This window comes from Rhipicephalus sanguineus, chromosome 8 (genome assembly GCF_013339695.2).
Source record: "Rhipicephalus sanguineus isolate Rsan-2018 chromosome 8, BIME_Rsan_1.4, whole genome shotgun sequence".
Lineage (NCBI taxonomy): Eukaryota > Metazoa > Arthropoda > Arachnida > Ixodida > Ixodidae > Rhipicephalus > Rhipicephalus sanguineus.
Genome location: NC_051183.1, coordinates 62,791,940 through 62,804,227, shown reverse-complemented (window position 1 = coordinate 62,804,227; position 12,288 = coordinate 62,791,940). Strand labels below are relative to the sequence as shown.

At 43.2% G+C, this 12,288-nt stretch overlaps 2 protein-coding genes across 4 annotated transcripts in view; one reads left to right on the top strand and one right to left on the bottom strand.

The window, feature by feature from the left end:
• Positions 1-2,331, bottom strand: part of LOC119402023 (transportin-3) — a 66,391-nt gene extending 64,060 nt beyond the window's left edge. Inside the window, exon 1 of one of the 2 annotated variants that reach the window (XM_037669057.2) lies at positions 2,051-2,331. In XM_037669057.2, coding sequence (XP_037524985.1) covers positions 2,051-2,185 — 135 coding nt within the window. In that variant the 5' untranslated portion in view covers positions 2,186-2,331. The remainder of the gene's footprint in view (positions 1-2,050) is intronic. The other variant, XM_037669058.2, reaches the window with a different exon arrangement.
• A 185-nt stretch (positions 2,332-2,516) lies between these two features.
• Positions 2,517-12,288, top strand: part of LOC119402022 (WASH complex subunit 3) — a 186,760-nt gene continuing 176,988 nt past the window's right edge. Inside the window, exons 1-5 of one of the 2 annotated variants that reach the window (XR_007417131.1) lie at positions 2,517-2,581; positions 2,968-3,132; positions 3,968-4,228; positions 5,366-5,430; positions 6,471-6,739. Coding sequence is in view for 1 of the 2 variants with exons in the window: in XM_037669055.2 (XP_037524983.1) it covers positions 2,531-2,581; positions 2,968-3,132; positions 3,968-4,228; positions 5,366-5,430; positions 6,471-6,567 (639 nt within the window). In the remaining variant the exon portion in view is untranslated. Of the gene's footprint in view, positions 2,582-2,967; positions 3,133-3,967; positions 4,229-5,365; positions 5,431-6,470; positions 6,756-12,288 lie in introns of those variants that run through there. The other variant, XM_037669055.2, reaches the window with a different exon arrangement.

Genomic DNA, 12,288 nt, shown 5'->3' with positions numbered 1-12,288 from the left:
TTTCTTCGTCCTTAATTGAATGTTAATGCTCGTTTTGTTGCAAAACAAACTTCAAATAACTGCATTAACACTGCAATGCACAGTGGTCATGCGTTGAGGTCCGTAACTGAAACACGCAATTTACTCAGCTGGAACATTTGAAAACATTGATCCTGGAATTTAACAAGCTAAAACCACACAATTATGAAGAAAACCGTAGTGGGTGACTGTACATACATTTTCAACACCTGGGATTCTTTAACCTGCACTTAAATCTACGCACATGGAATGGTTTGTATGTGGAAGCCTTGAGTGAGATTTGTTTCGAATAAAACTCAGACTTGTCCCACAGGTCCGACAAGTTCACAGGTGTTTTTGCGTTTCGCCCCCTTCAAAATGCGGCTGCTAAGTCAGGAATCGAACCCTCGCTTGAGCTTAGCAGCACCACATCATGACCACAAGCAGCTTGAATGCATGTGATGAAACAGTCACTCCTGTGCCTACTAGGTCGAAACGACCATTACGTTGAAGTTGCCTCATGGTATGCGTTGCTTTTTTTTTTTACCGCTACTAATGCCCCGACATGCTGGTCTAGTGGTTATGGCACTCGACTGCTGACCCAACGGTCGCGGGATCAAATCCCGGCCGCAGTGGCTCCATTTTCTATGGAGGCAAAAATATTTGAGGCCCATGCACTTAGACTTAGGTGCACGTTAAAGAACCCCAGATGGTCGAAATTTCCGGAGCCCTCCACTACGGCGTTCCTCATAATCATATCGTGGTTTTGGGACGTTAAACCACAGATATTATTATTTACTGCTACAAAATTCAACAACACTAACGAACGGATAGATGAATAAATCTATACCCATTTGATCAGGCGATAGCTCACACCACCTAGCCGTAACTAGTAGCATGTATTAACCCAGTGAAGGACTAAATTTCACTTGTGCCTTGATTTTAGCGATCAATCAGACAACTTTGTTCCGGTTATTTCTACCTGCTTGAAACCTATTTTGCCTTCACTGTCGCTAAACCCCGTTGCTTTGAAAAATTCATCCCCATCACTTTGAACTGCAGGGTGAAGCCCTTTGCAGAAAAGTACAGGGTGTCCAGCCTCTCCCTCTTCTTCTCCACAAACACCCCATAGTGTGTATATCCTTTGAGACTTGGCTCAGCACGTCTTAGTCTACAATACTCCTGTCTTGGCCTCAAGCAGAGAGCTACCCCAAGAATTATCGTAGAGCTTTCCTTTGACAATTTCCTGCTTGAAAGTACACAGCTGTACAGAGACCTCTGCGGTATAAACCGCCGAGTATTGAATCCAAATTAAGGTATCGCTTGTGTTCTGCACGTGTTGTGGTCCAAGACATCGGTCTTCATCGCCAATTCTGCGCTGTTGGGGACATATGTACTGACTGAAATCGGTACGCTAATACTGCAATACCACTATTTTTTCACAGACGGGAGCTGTACGCGAAATGAATGAGCAGAACGTCGCGACGAGACAGTTTGGACGCAAAATCGGGGGGTCAAAAACCAGGCAAGACAACGGACGTGCGACACGCTGTTCTTCGAAACGCTCGGAGCATAAGATTTATTTTGAAAAGAAAACAGCGCGGAATTTTTTGAATGCCGAGAAGGCGAAGAGTGTCGCGGAGCCGAGAAGTAGGCTGACACGCGACGCACGACTACGCGCGGCGGTGAAGAAACGTGATCTAGAAACGTCAAAATACAGCAACAAAACCGGTCCTGTTGCAGGCTGATAGGTTTCGGAGCTCGGATCGGAAACGCGCCTTCGACGGTGCGTATCGGCGAAGACTCGAATGCGAAAACGAACGTGAACACAGGAAGAAAAAAAATAAGTCTTCGAAACCTACTGAGTGCTAGCCGTCAGCTGAGATCTCCGCGCTTGCTTCACACAATCCTTTATCGTTTGCTACACATCGTCACACCGTTTCGACGTCTCGTCATTCCTAGTCGGGAAGATAGCGTCCCAAAACCACCAAAAAAGCGGCAATCGGTCGTGTTAGCTTATCGCGCGAGTGAACGTAAAAAAGTTTGAGCTCACAAAACTCACGGATCTCTGCAGTTCGCCCAGCCAGACCGATGCTTTCTCCTTGCCCGTGGTGTCGGGCTGTCTGTAGAGCGCGTGGATGGCTTGGACGACTGCTTGCAGCGATGGCATTCCCGCCGCGTCGTCCATTGCGACGCTATCTCCGCACTCGGGTGGCCGCCGCCTACACGCTCACACTGATTGTGCGCCCCGCCGAACGTCCGCAATTAAGCGTAACACGCTCGGGAAATGATTGAATGTCAAAAAGAGACCCCATCAACTGCTAACCGCCATTTAAGTGCAGCTCCGCGGCAGTCTAATTTGTGCGCGTTATTTTGTTTTTCGAAATTTAAGCGCACAACCTCAACTAAGTTCCTTCAAACTTGTCAATTGTCTGTATAATTTTCAGTGATGTGTGTTAATTGTTTCTTAAAGAGTCGTAATAAAAGGAACTTAAAAATGGGTGAGCTTAAGTGCGGGCCTGTTGTAAGCAACATGGACGATGATGGGCTGCCGATTATCGGTCCCGGCGTTGATTATGCCAAGGTAAATAGATAAATATGTTTAAATTTCTAGAAATAAGGACCTAGCAAGGATTTCGATTCACTTGTCCATTAACGTAACCGAACTCGAGTTTCTCCGTTCCTTGTAAGTGGTGCTGTGCCGTCTGAACACGAAGTCGTTGATGTCTCCGTAGTGGGTGTATTTTGATGAGTGGTTTATTGTCTGAAAAATCGGCGCCTCGTCGGCTTGTAGATTTGCCTTGAGGCGATTTTCACGCCACTGCAACTCCTTTCTACGCTTTGAATACTATGTTGCATTCCTGATCTACCGCCTGTACAACTGCAGTAATCGTTCGCATTCGGCTTCGCGGTCATTCCGTGTTTGCAACTGCATTCGTTCCGATCCTTATCGACTACGTTCTGTTTTAGGTCCCACCGATCCAACAGAAGCGGACTCTTGCGTTCCTTAACTATTTTCTAACGAGGACAACTTCGTTTCTCAACCACTTCGCGACGGTCTGCGATGAGAAACTAGAAGACCTACTCATCAGAATACAGCGTCTGGAAGCCTCCATGTGCATATTGGAGGCGAAGGTAAGTGCATCGAGCCGTGTATTGACAACATAATTCCATTGTCCATTCGTCTCTGTGTGACGTAATCAACGCATAATGCTATATGTTGGACATGCGAGCCCTGTCAACCGCGCTTGGATCGATACGGATTGAGCGTTAATTGCTACAATTCATTATTGGGCATGTTTGGGCTTCTCTTCTACTCTGTTCACTCAGCCTCTGTGCTTCGATTGTGCTCGAAAAGACTTCTTACAGGTTGATCTTCGAGGTGATTGAGCACGCCTCTGTTAAAAAAATAAAAGTACATTTTAATGATTCACGTCAGCAAAATGTTACTACACTCGGTTACGACCTAAGAAAAAACAAATGTAGGCTCAGCCTACAGAGCCACGATGCATCTGCCATTCACTTGTTTTACGGTCATGCTAGCTGGTTTCCGCTCGAACTGTAAGTAGCTTTTTCTTGGCTAATGTAAATACTATGCATATTAGTAGTTAAAGGTTCATCGTTACTAACTAAAACGTTAATTTAGCTGAGCGGTGATGTCAGAATCCCTGACGAAGTTTACGAAGACATTCATCTTTCCGACCTAATACCAGCGACACAAACTTGCGTCTGCATGGCAAAATTAACTATCTGAAACACTCGAAAAGTGCTTGACATCACGAAAATGAGTAAGTGCTATTGGATGGAGCATTTATGCAAATTCTCTGTGGGAAGGACAGCAATGACTGTGCGCAGAGCTGACATTTTTGCTTAGCTTTTAACTCACTATAGTCAGCAAAATTGCACGGTTTGTACAACTGTTAGCTCATCTTGAGTCTTTGTTCAGCACGTTTGCTTTCTACCCTTTCAGCTCTCTTCGATTCCTGGCCTCGAAAATGTGACGACCACCAGTGCTACTGAAGCCAAGCCGGATGCGCACAACCAGCCGAGTACGGCACAAGCCGCTGCCAGTCAGGACCATTCGCAGCAGCAGCAGTCAAACGGTCCAACGACCGAGACAAACGCCGAACCCGTCAAGGCGGCAGACTCGGTGACGCAGCCTTCGGCCACACCAACAAACACGGTCTCCAAGGATCCTAGGTTCTCAAAGTACTTCAAGATGCTCAACGTTGTAAGTGACTCGGAAACCTCGCTGATATCTCTGTTGAGGCAGTGGAAAAGCAGTGTATAGTCCTGAGCAATGTGAGCTGGAACACAGAAATTACCTTTTAAAGGTCATAGTGGCTAAACGCAGCTGTTAAGCGGAAAGGTCTTCATGACACTGATTGCTCAAGCAGATAGGTATCTCTAAAAATTTAGTACGTCACATTCGTGTGAGTACATTACAATTAATCTTCGAATAAACACGAATTCGGCATTGCAGGTCACATTGCTCACAATAGTACTTCTTGCTTTTAAGCTGAGGCACCACACTATAGATGCAACGGAATGGCTACCAAAAGATGGGAAACATAGCCAAGGATGGCAGCGGGTCAGGTAAAGTGTCAAAATAATGATGTTTACAGTCATCAGATGGAATCTCATTGCACAAGATAGGGTCAATTTAAGATCACTGGGGAGTCCTGTTGAAAGTGCACCTTAACATAAGTCCTGTTGAAGGGAGGTCTCCTCCTGAAACTGTTAAAGCATCTGTTAAAGTTATCTTTGTTGTGCTGTCACTCATATATGTTGTACTATATTGAGGTGTGCACCTTGCTATTTTTTCTCAATTTCTTGCTTTGCTCTCCTGATCAAAATGCCCTGTTTGTAATCTTCCAAAACAGCCCTGTTTCTTTGGCACGTATATTGCAACAATTGCATAAATAATGCAACATGGCTTTTGTCTTCAGCATGATTATTGCAACACAGCATGGACAGTGCAACAACTATATTGCGCATTAGCCGGCACAGTTCGGTCATGTGCACTGAAGAGCTTGAACAAAGAGTTGTTGCAAAGCTTTCCCCAAACCGATTTCAAAGATCGGCTTGCGCACTTGTGCCTTCAGACAGACAGGGAGGCAGGCAGCTGAATGTCACCGTATTGGCTCACATTTGGTGTCGCTTTCTGGCAGGTGTCTTCGCAATGGCACATGCTACCAACAGTAGTAAACAACAGCGGTTCATGATCAGTACATTCTCTTTGCGCTTTTCTTAGAGACAGCAACTAGAGGTTATTCTTTAAAAGTATTAATTGAGTGTTACATCTTTTTGTGCATGATAACCATAGGCAAGAAGTAATGGTGCTTACCGTTCCTCTTTGTAAACTCAGGGTATTCCTTTGGGTGCTGTTCAAATCAAGATGCGGCAGGAAAACGTGGATCCCAGCATACTAGAGTAAGTCGGTGACTTTTTTTTTTTTAACTATTGTCCATGCACCTGTGTTTTCTTACACCTGTGTTTGCTCTCTGTTCTGTAATCATCAGCATTCTAATCTCTGATATGCTCGATCTGTTAGTTTATCGAGGTAACACTTGTATAGATGCTCCAGGCACAATAACAACATTGGTGGTGGCATATGGTAGTGCATGTACTATGTGCGCATGGGAAGGTTTTGTTTGTGTATTTACTTATTTGTTTGTTTTTTAACATACTGTCGGAGCCAAATACACAGAGAGGGGAAGGGGTTACAGTGAAACAAAGCATACATAAAATCCTAAATTAACACATGAATTCTAATTACAGAACGTTAGCAGTTGTGTTTTTTAACAGGTGATTATTTATAACTGGTGTTTCTTCTGCAGGAAGGTAATTCCACTGTCGTGACATCCGTGGTATGAGTGACTGAAAAATAAAAAGATAGCACCTGTTTTGCAGAAAGGAATTTCAATCTTTCATGCATGAGCCAAGTGAGGTGAAACATACTGTGGAGGGGGTATAAACTCAATGTGGAGCTGAGGATGATGAAATATTCCGTAAAAATGCTCAAACTATATAACTTGCAACAAGATGTAAGAGATGAGAGGTCAATATTTGATTTCATGGAAGACATGCTTGCTGTCCTGTTATAGTCTGAAAAAGTTAATGAGGAGGACTCTTAGGGACGCGTGGTGTACTTGGCTGCACCAACAGCGTTCCAAGCAAAGGTTCCAAGAACAATTTTTCCAAGCAAAAGAACAGTTGCGGAGACATGCTTGACATGGCATGATTTCATCTTACTAATTATCGTCTGTTAGACAATTAATTTTCCACCTACACTGTTTTTAATCATTCTTCGTTCACGTGTGACACAGCTTGGGCTTGGTGTCACCTCGTGTAAATTTAAAACAAAATTGTGTTCATGCACACAGCTGACCGTACTCGAAATAGGCTGCTCTTGCCTGCAAGTGTTCAAGTGCCCCTTGCTTACTGTTCTTGCGTCTTTTCGCATGTTGCAGTAATCCCGACGCACCGGCACCTCCTGGTGCTCCAACATCTCCGTGTCCCGCACCCGCGGATGGCAACACCACCGACGACAGCAGCCTCAGCGATTGATGCGACAAAGTTCCACCTTAGCATCCACATTCCACATGCAGCCGTACCGGCAATGCAGTCAGATACATTCACGCCAAACCAAGCCGCCACACTAGAAGAGTCGTTCATAGGGCCTCGGAAGCACCCGCGAAGGCGCTTTTCCACGAGCCGGTGCCACCCCGACTTGCTGCGCGTGGTGCTAGACCGTAACTTAACTCTTTCGTTACCGCGTGAAAATGACCATTTTTTATAGGTCTGAGGAAGAAATTTATTGCTAGTATAAATAATGCTCTAAGTAACATTGCAGCACACCAAATTGTGCATAATGAATTGCTCTTTATAGATAACACAAGTTTCAAAACAAAAAAGATGTTACAAAACTTATAAAAAACCTGAAATCTACCACTTTTGCAGGAACTTGAGAAAAACAGTACAAACAAAACACAATATCTACAAAAATATTACGAACAAACAAAATTCAAAATGTACATTTTGAAGGGAAATGATCTAGGAATATTCTAAAAGAAATATGAACAATCTGCATAAAGCCATTTTTCACACAGATCAAAAATACTGCAGACCGAAAACTGCTTTACCGCTCGTGTCATGCGGTGAAGCAGTTTCTGGTTTTCGTGAAGCACAGGTAGACGCCACAGGTTTCACAAAGAACATTCGTTTTTTTTTCAACTTTGCGTTCCTCATAGCACTTGCGGCAGTTTTTCCTTTTCGGCATCTTTTTGGGGTGGGACTGCACTTTTTTTGGCATACGTCGGCATACGTCGGCATCTTTTTCGGCATACGTCAGAAAGCCCAAGATATGCATCCAAGCATATTTATTGGTATTTTCGCAGATGATCCTGATGACCTCTGCTGTGAAAAACAGGAAAAAAAAATCGCGCGCCGTCGTGAAACGTTTTGCGCTGCTCCGGTGTGCCGGGCCGAGATGTGCGCCGGGCGGCCTTCTTGGTGAAAATTGAAGCTTTCTGGCTGCCGGCGGCAGCACATCCTGTCCAAGCGCTGTGCGTATCCTGCAGATAACCAGGACATCTCAAAGGTCGTGCACCGAGATCAGCAGATAAGCGCTTCCGACGGACGAGACCGCTCAAGGCCGAAAACGAAACTTATCGGTACACAGCTGAGGATGGCCCGGGCTGGCTCGAAGCATCGTCGCTGTCAGCGCTTGAAGATGAGCTGGTGTCGTCTTCGGACTCATAGCTCGACTCAGCTTCACTAAATTCGTGAGCGGGTTGAGCACGCTTTCGAGCAGAACGTTTTTCCCGCGACGCAGCCCCGCGGGTTGACGACGCCATGAGAGCGGCCGAGAGATTGCCGCGCGCGCCGACGCTAACGCCCGATGCGCCCCTCTCGCGTAGATAAAGAGAAACGAAACCAAAACTGCTGCAAACTGGCTAAAAAGGCGAGATCAACAAGTTAGAGACGCGACGGACCTTCAGAAACGAGCTGTATTTGAATAATATTGCGCAAACTCGGAAGCAAAGCTCGCTAGTGAGTAGCAGGTGTCGTTTTCATGTAATTATCACAGCCAAAATTTATTACCTCGCAAAACTGACGACACAATTTGATAATTGACTTCTTTGGAATCGTTTGGTACCAAAATGTTGATAATAACTGAGCACAAACATGAGCTGCGCATTTTTTTCCCGAGTGTGGCAGCCACGCCCCCTTTTCCAATAACACATGCGCATTCGTTCGCGAAAAACTCCGTCGAAAATCGCAACGTCGTCAGAGCGGGAAAATTTAAACGGATTGTAGAAGAGCAGTCCCAGAACTAAACGCGAGATGCTGCAGCATGCACGGGAAAAATTTTTAACGCGTCGAAATCGGCAGCTTTTTTCGTCGATCACCGGTGATCGATTTGAATAGGCGTGGTAACGAAAGAGTTAATGGAAGTGTAGTGTTTTGGTGCTTGCGCGCCTTTGCTGATGTATAATTTCGAGCTTCAACTGTCAGTTTCAATCGTTCTTTGTACCAGTTTAGGCAGTTACATGTGCTGGAAGTGTTTGTACTGACCAAAAGACGAATGCTAAGTTTTTTTTACTGGCACGGTTACAGTGTAGGAGATGGTGCCAATCGAAGTGCTAAATCATGAGTCTCGGACTAGCAAACTTCACATATGCTCATGGATGAATGGGATGCAATGGATTACGTGATGCACTAACCGTGTCTGTTTATAGTTCAGTATTGGAAGTATAGTTAGTGGGTATAGATGTGCTGGAAAACCGGAGACAGTCTTGTGTGAATGAAGCGCTGCTGATACCGGTTAAGTGCAGCTTCCTAAATGTGTGTCAGAGAATTGATTTTCATAAACAGTTGTCTTAAGAGATTACAGGGTGTGACACTGCTGCTTCATTTTTATTCATGCCACTGGCTTTATTTTTTCCTGCTGCTTTGTGAAGCAGCAATGTATGATTCATATCCATACGTGCATGTATCAGAATAATCGTTCGTAATAGCAATAGGGTTGGTAGCATTCCCGTAGGTTTGTTAGCCACCTCAGTCGCTACACTGTGTCGTCATCTGTGCTTTTGAGTGGACGGTGAAAGGCCAGTCTATTAACATTCCTTTGACATAAATTGTATTGTCTGATGCAAGCTATGTAGTTGGAGTCTTGTGAATGATTTCATGTTGCCAATTGCAAAATGTTGTACGTTGCATAGATGCTCGCAGCGTCTATGTATGCTCATTGTTTGTAACCTGGAGTGCTGTCTGGCCTTCATGTTCTTTTACTGCTGAATTTGATACAGTGAGTTATTATCTTGTTTTTCTGCTGTGTAGATTTTCCAAGCCATTAAATGTGAAGTATGTTTGGTGTTTTCTCTGAACGCTTGTAGCTGCTAAAATCCAACATGTGTTTAAGTTTTGCATGACGCATCGTCCAGTGACACAACCTTTTAAAGTTCCTCTTTGTACTTGCTTTCAGTTTGTAAGCAAAGACAATACTCGTGTGTTTACGCCGGCGACCACTCTGGATTGCGCTGAAACTGTGGCTTCTTAATTATTGTTAAGTGCTTTGATTATGAAGCTTTTTGCGTACCAGCTTATTTCCAATTGGCAGCAGACAGACAGCTGAAAATGTTTGCAAGTTCCTCTATCTAGTCCATGTTATTCATGCATTGCCCATCACTGTTCCCTGCATTTTACAACTAGACGGCGTATCTAAAGTCGCCTGCCCACCACGTAGATTCCTGCTTTAGGCATTTGGCATGTTCATGTAAAACTGCGATGTTGAAAGCTTGTCAGGTATTATTATTACATTTTTTACGTACAGTCTCTGGCCGTTCACAAATGCATGCAGTCAGAATGACCTGCATACCACAGAATTGCATTTTGTGTGTTCATTCACATAAGTAAGGAAGCACTTCATTAAGAGCTCATTAAGCCTAGCTTTATTTGAACGAGAAGAAAAGTTGGTGTTCTGCATACATAGCGTTAGAATGAATTTGAAAATTTGTTGTAAATAGAACTGTTCAGGGAAACTTACAAGATTAAATTCCATAGTAGAACAGACCTTGCACCCTCAATTACCATGCATCTGTGGGTCATCAGTGCATTTTGAACATCATTGTTCAATGCAGCACTCATTTTTCTGTTTGGTATGCAATCGAGAACATTGAGAAGTCACCATATGATTTAATCATTGAGTCCAGCGGGAGTACACAGGTCACAGTGGAAGTGTTTTGTATTCATATGTGTTTGATATGCAGTAGAAAATATATGCCTAGCAAGTTGTGCAAAAAGATCCAGCACACTGACATTCTTTCTCAGCTATGGTTGCTAATAATTTTACTTGTGCTCTAATTTCACTTCTGCCATACTCTTTATGTGCCGGTTCCTTTTGAATAGTTGATCCTTTCATGCCACTCTGATTACCTATATGTTTATGGGAGATGGCCCAAAAAGTCCTAGTAATTTAGATTGCTTATTAGTATAAACATGGTAGAATGAATTTGCTTTTACTGTTAGGTCTTTGTCTCAAAAGCAATCTTTTGTGACAGAAAGTTAAATGAGAAAAGCTTGACAGTGTTAGATCATTCACTGACCCCAGTTTTGAAAAACTATTATTATATACTACTTAACAATCGTATGTTCATGGAAATAGGTATTTGGAAGTGTAAAAATATAAATGCGTGCACACATTCTGTGTATCTACGATGACGTAGGAGTACCAATAAAACTTTTATTTAGTTTCCCCGTAGTCTTGTATACGCAAAAAAAGTGTTTTTTATGAAGCTACTTACGGTAAAGTTATATAGTTTATGCCGTGTCCCCAAACTCATTATACAATGCTTCATGTCGAATGCCATACTCTGCACTAGCAATTTCCATACTTCAACATACTAAAGAATATACTTGTTTAGGCCATTGCAGCCTCTTGTACTATTGGTGTTTTTCATTTGGCATTCTGCTTTTTTCTTCGTACATTCTCAAGCAAGCATATAATTTCATTTATCGACACTATTAATCTTCGTAATGCGCTCTGCTTTACGGTTACAGGCAAATCCGCGATTTATGCAGTTATCCATGTCCACTCCACAATTCCTGACAGCCAGCTCTGATTGTTGAGAATTCTTGTTCCTAGTTTTAACAAACACTTGTAACTATTAAGTCAGCAAGTGCTGTTTAACCCAAAGTGATGCAGTGCAGGCCGGTTTTACAATATAATCGCTATTGCATAATGAGAGATAGAAATACATCTCCCTCATTTCAGTCTCAAGTTACGCAATAGTCGTAATGCCGTACCAGCTCGGCCATAGGTACACCTCGCAGGGTTTCCTATTGCAGCATTTCAAGTCTGCCTACAGCAACCATCAACATTCAGTAAGAACACCACGGGCATTGAAAGATACCCAGAGTGTTCAGGCGGACGGTCTGTCGCACTTTTGGGGCCTAAAAAAAGGCCACGTTAGACATGCGTGGAAACGTTGGCACTCTAGATAGAACATTGGTGCCGTACCTATGGCCGTTTGTTGTTAAATTTTAAACCTCTCCTTACCAACACAGAAAAATCAATGTTGGTATGCGACAACCCCGTGACTATACACTCAAACCTCATTATAACAAAGTTGCATCTGCCAAGAAAATAACTTTGTTATATCCGAAAATTCGTTATAAACGTTTATTTGTAACACTGTAGCTATGACAAGACTATTCTTCATTTGCTTCGTTATAACCGATAATTCGTTATATCCGTGTTCGTTATAACGAGGTTTGATACTCTCAACAACGTTAGCATTGCGCAATATTTATTGCCTTTCATAGCCAACAAATCATTCCAGCTGTAAGCTCCTCTGAAAATGCTTGATATGAAATTAGGTGTCGTTGCACATATTTGAGTTGCTTGATTTCTGAATGTGTGAATGTGAGCATTACCCAATACTGTGCACACGATGATATAAGCATGTATGTTTTTTTCTGCCCCGCCCTGTTGGACATGTCTTGAAACGGTGCCACACTAGACCGAATGGTAGTGCCACGTGTGATATATAAAGGCATTGTGATAAACACTGAGCTGACTGAATCGGTCTTTGTATTCGCCCACATTTTACATGACTGTGAACAGGTGGATGAGCTGTTTGTTTGTAGTTATGTAATTAGAAAAAGAATATACGTCATTGAATCAACTGAACTTGTATTTGTCTTTAATCTAGAGGACTACGAGTATCAAAATTTTCGAATCCCAATGAGGCAAAAAGCTGTCGTCGAATATCACATTGAATATGT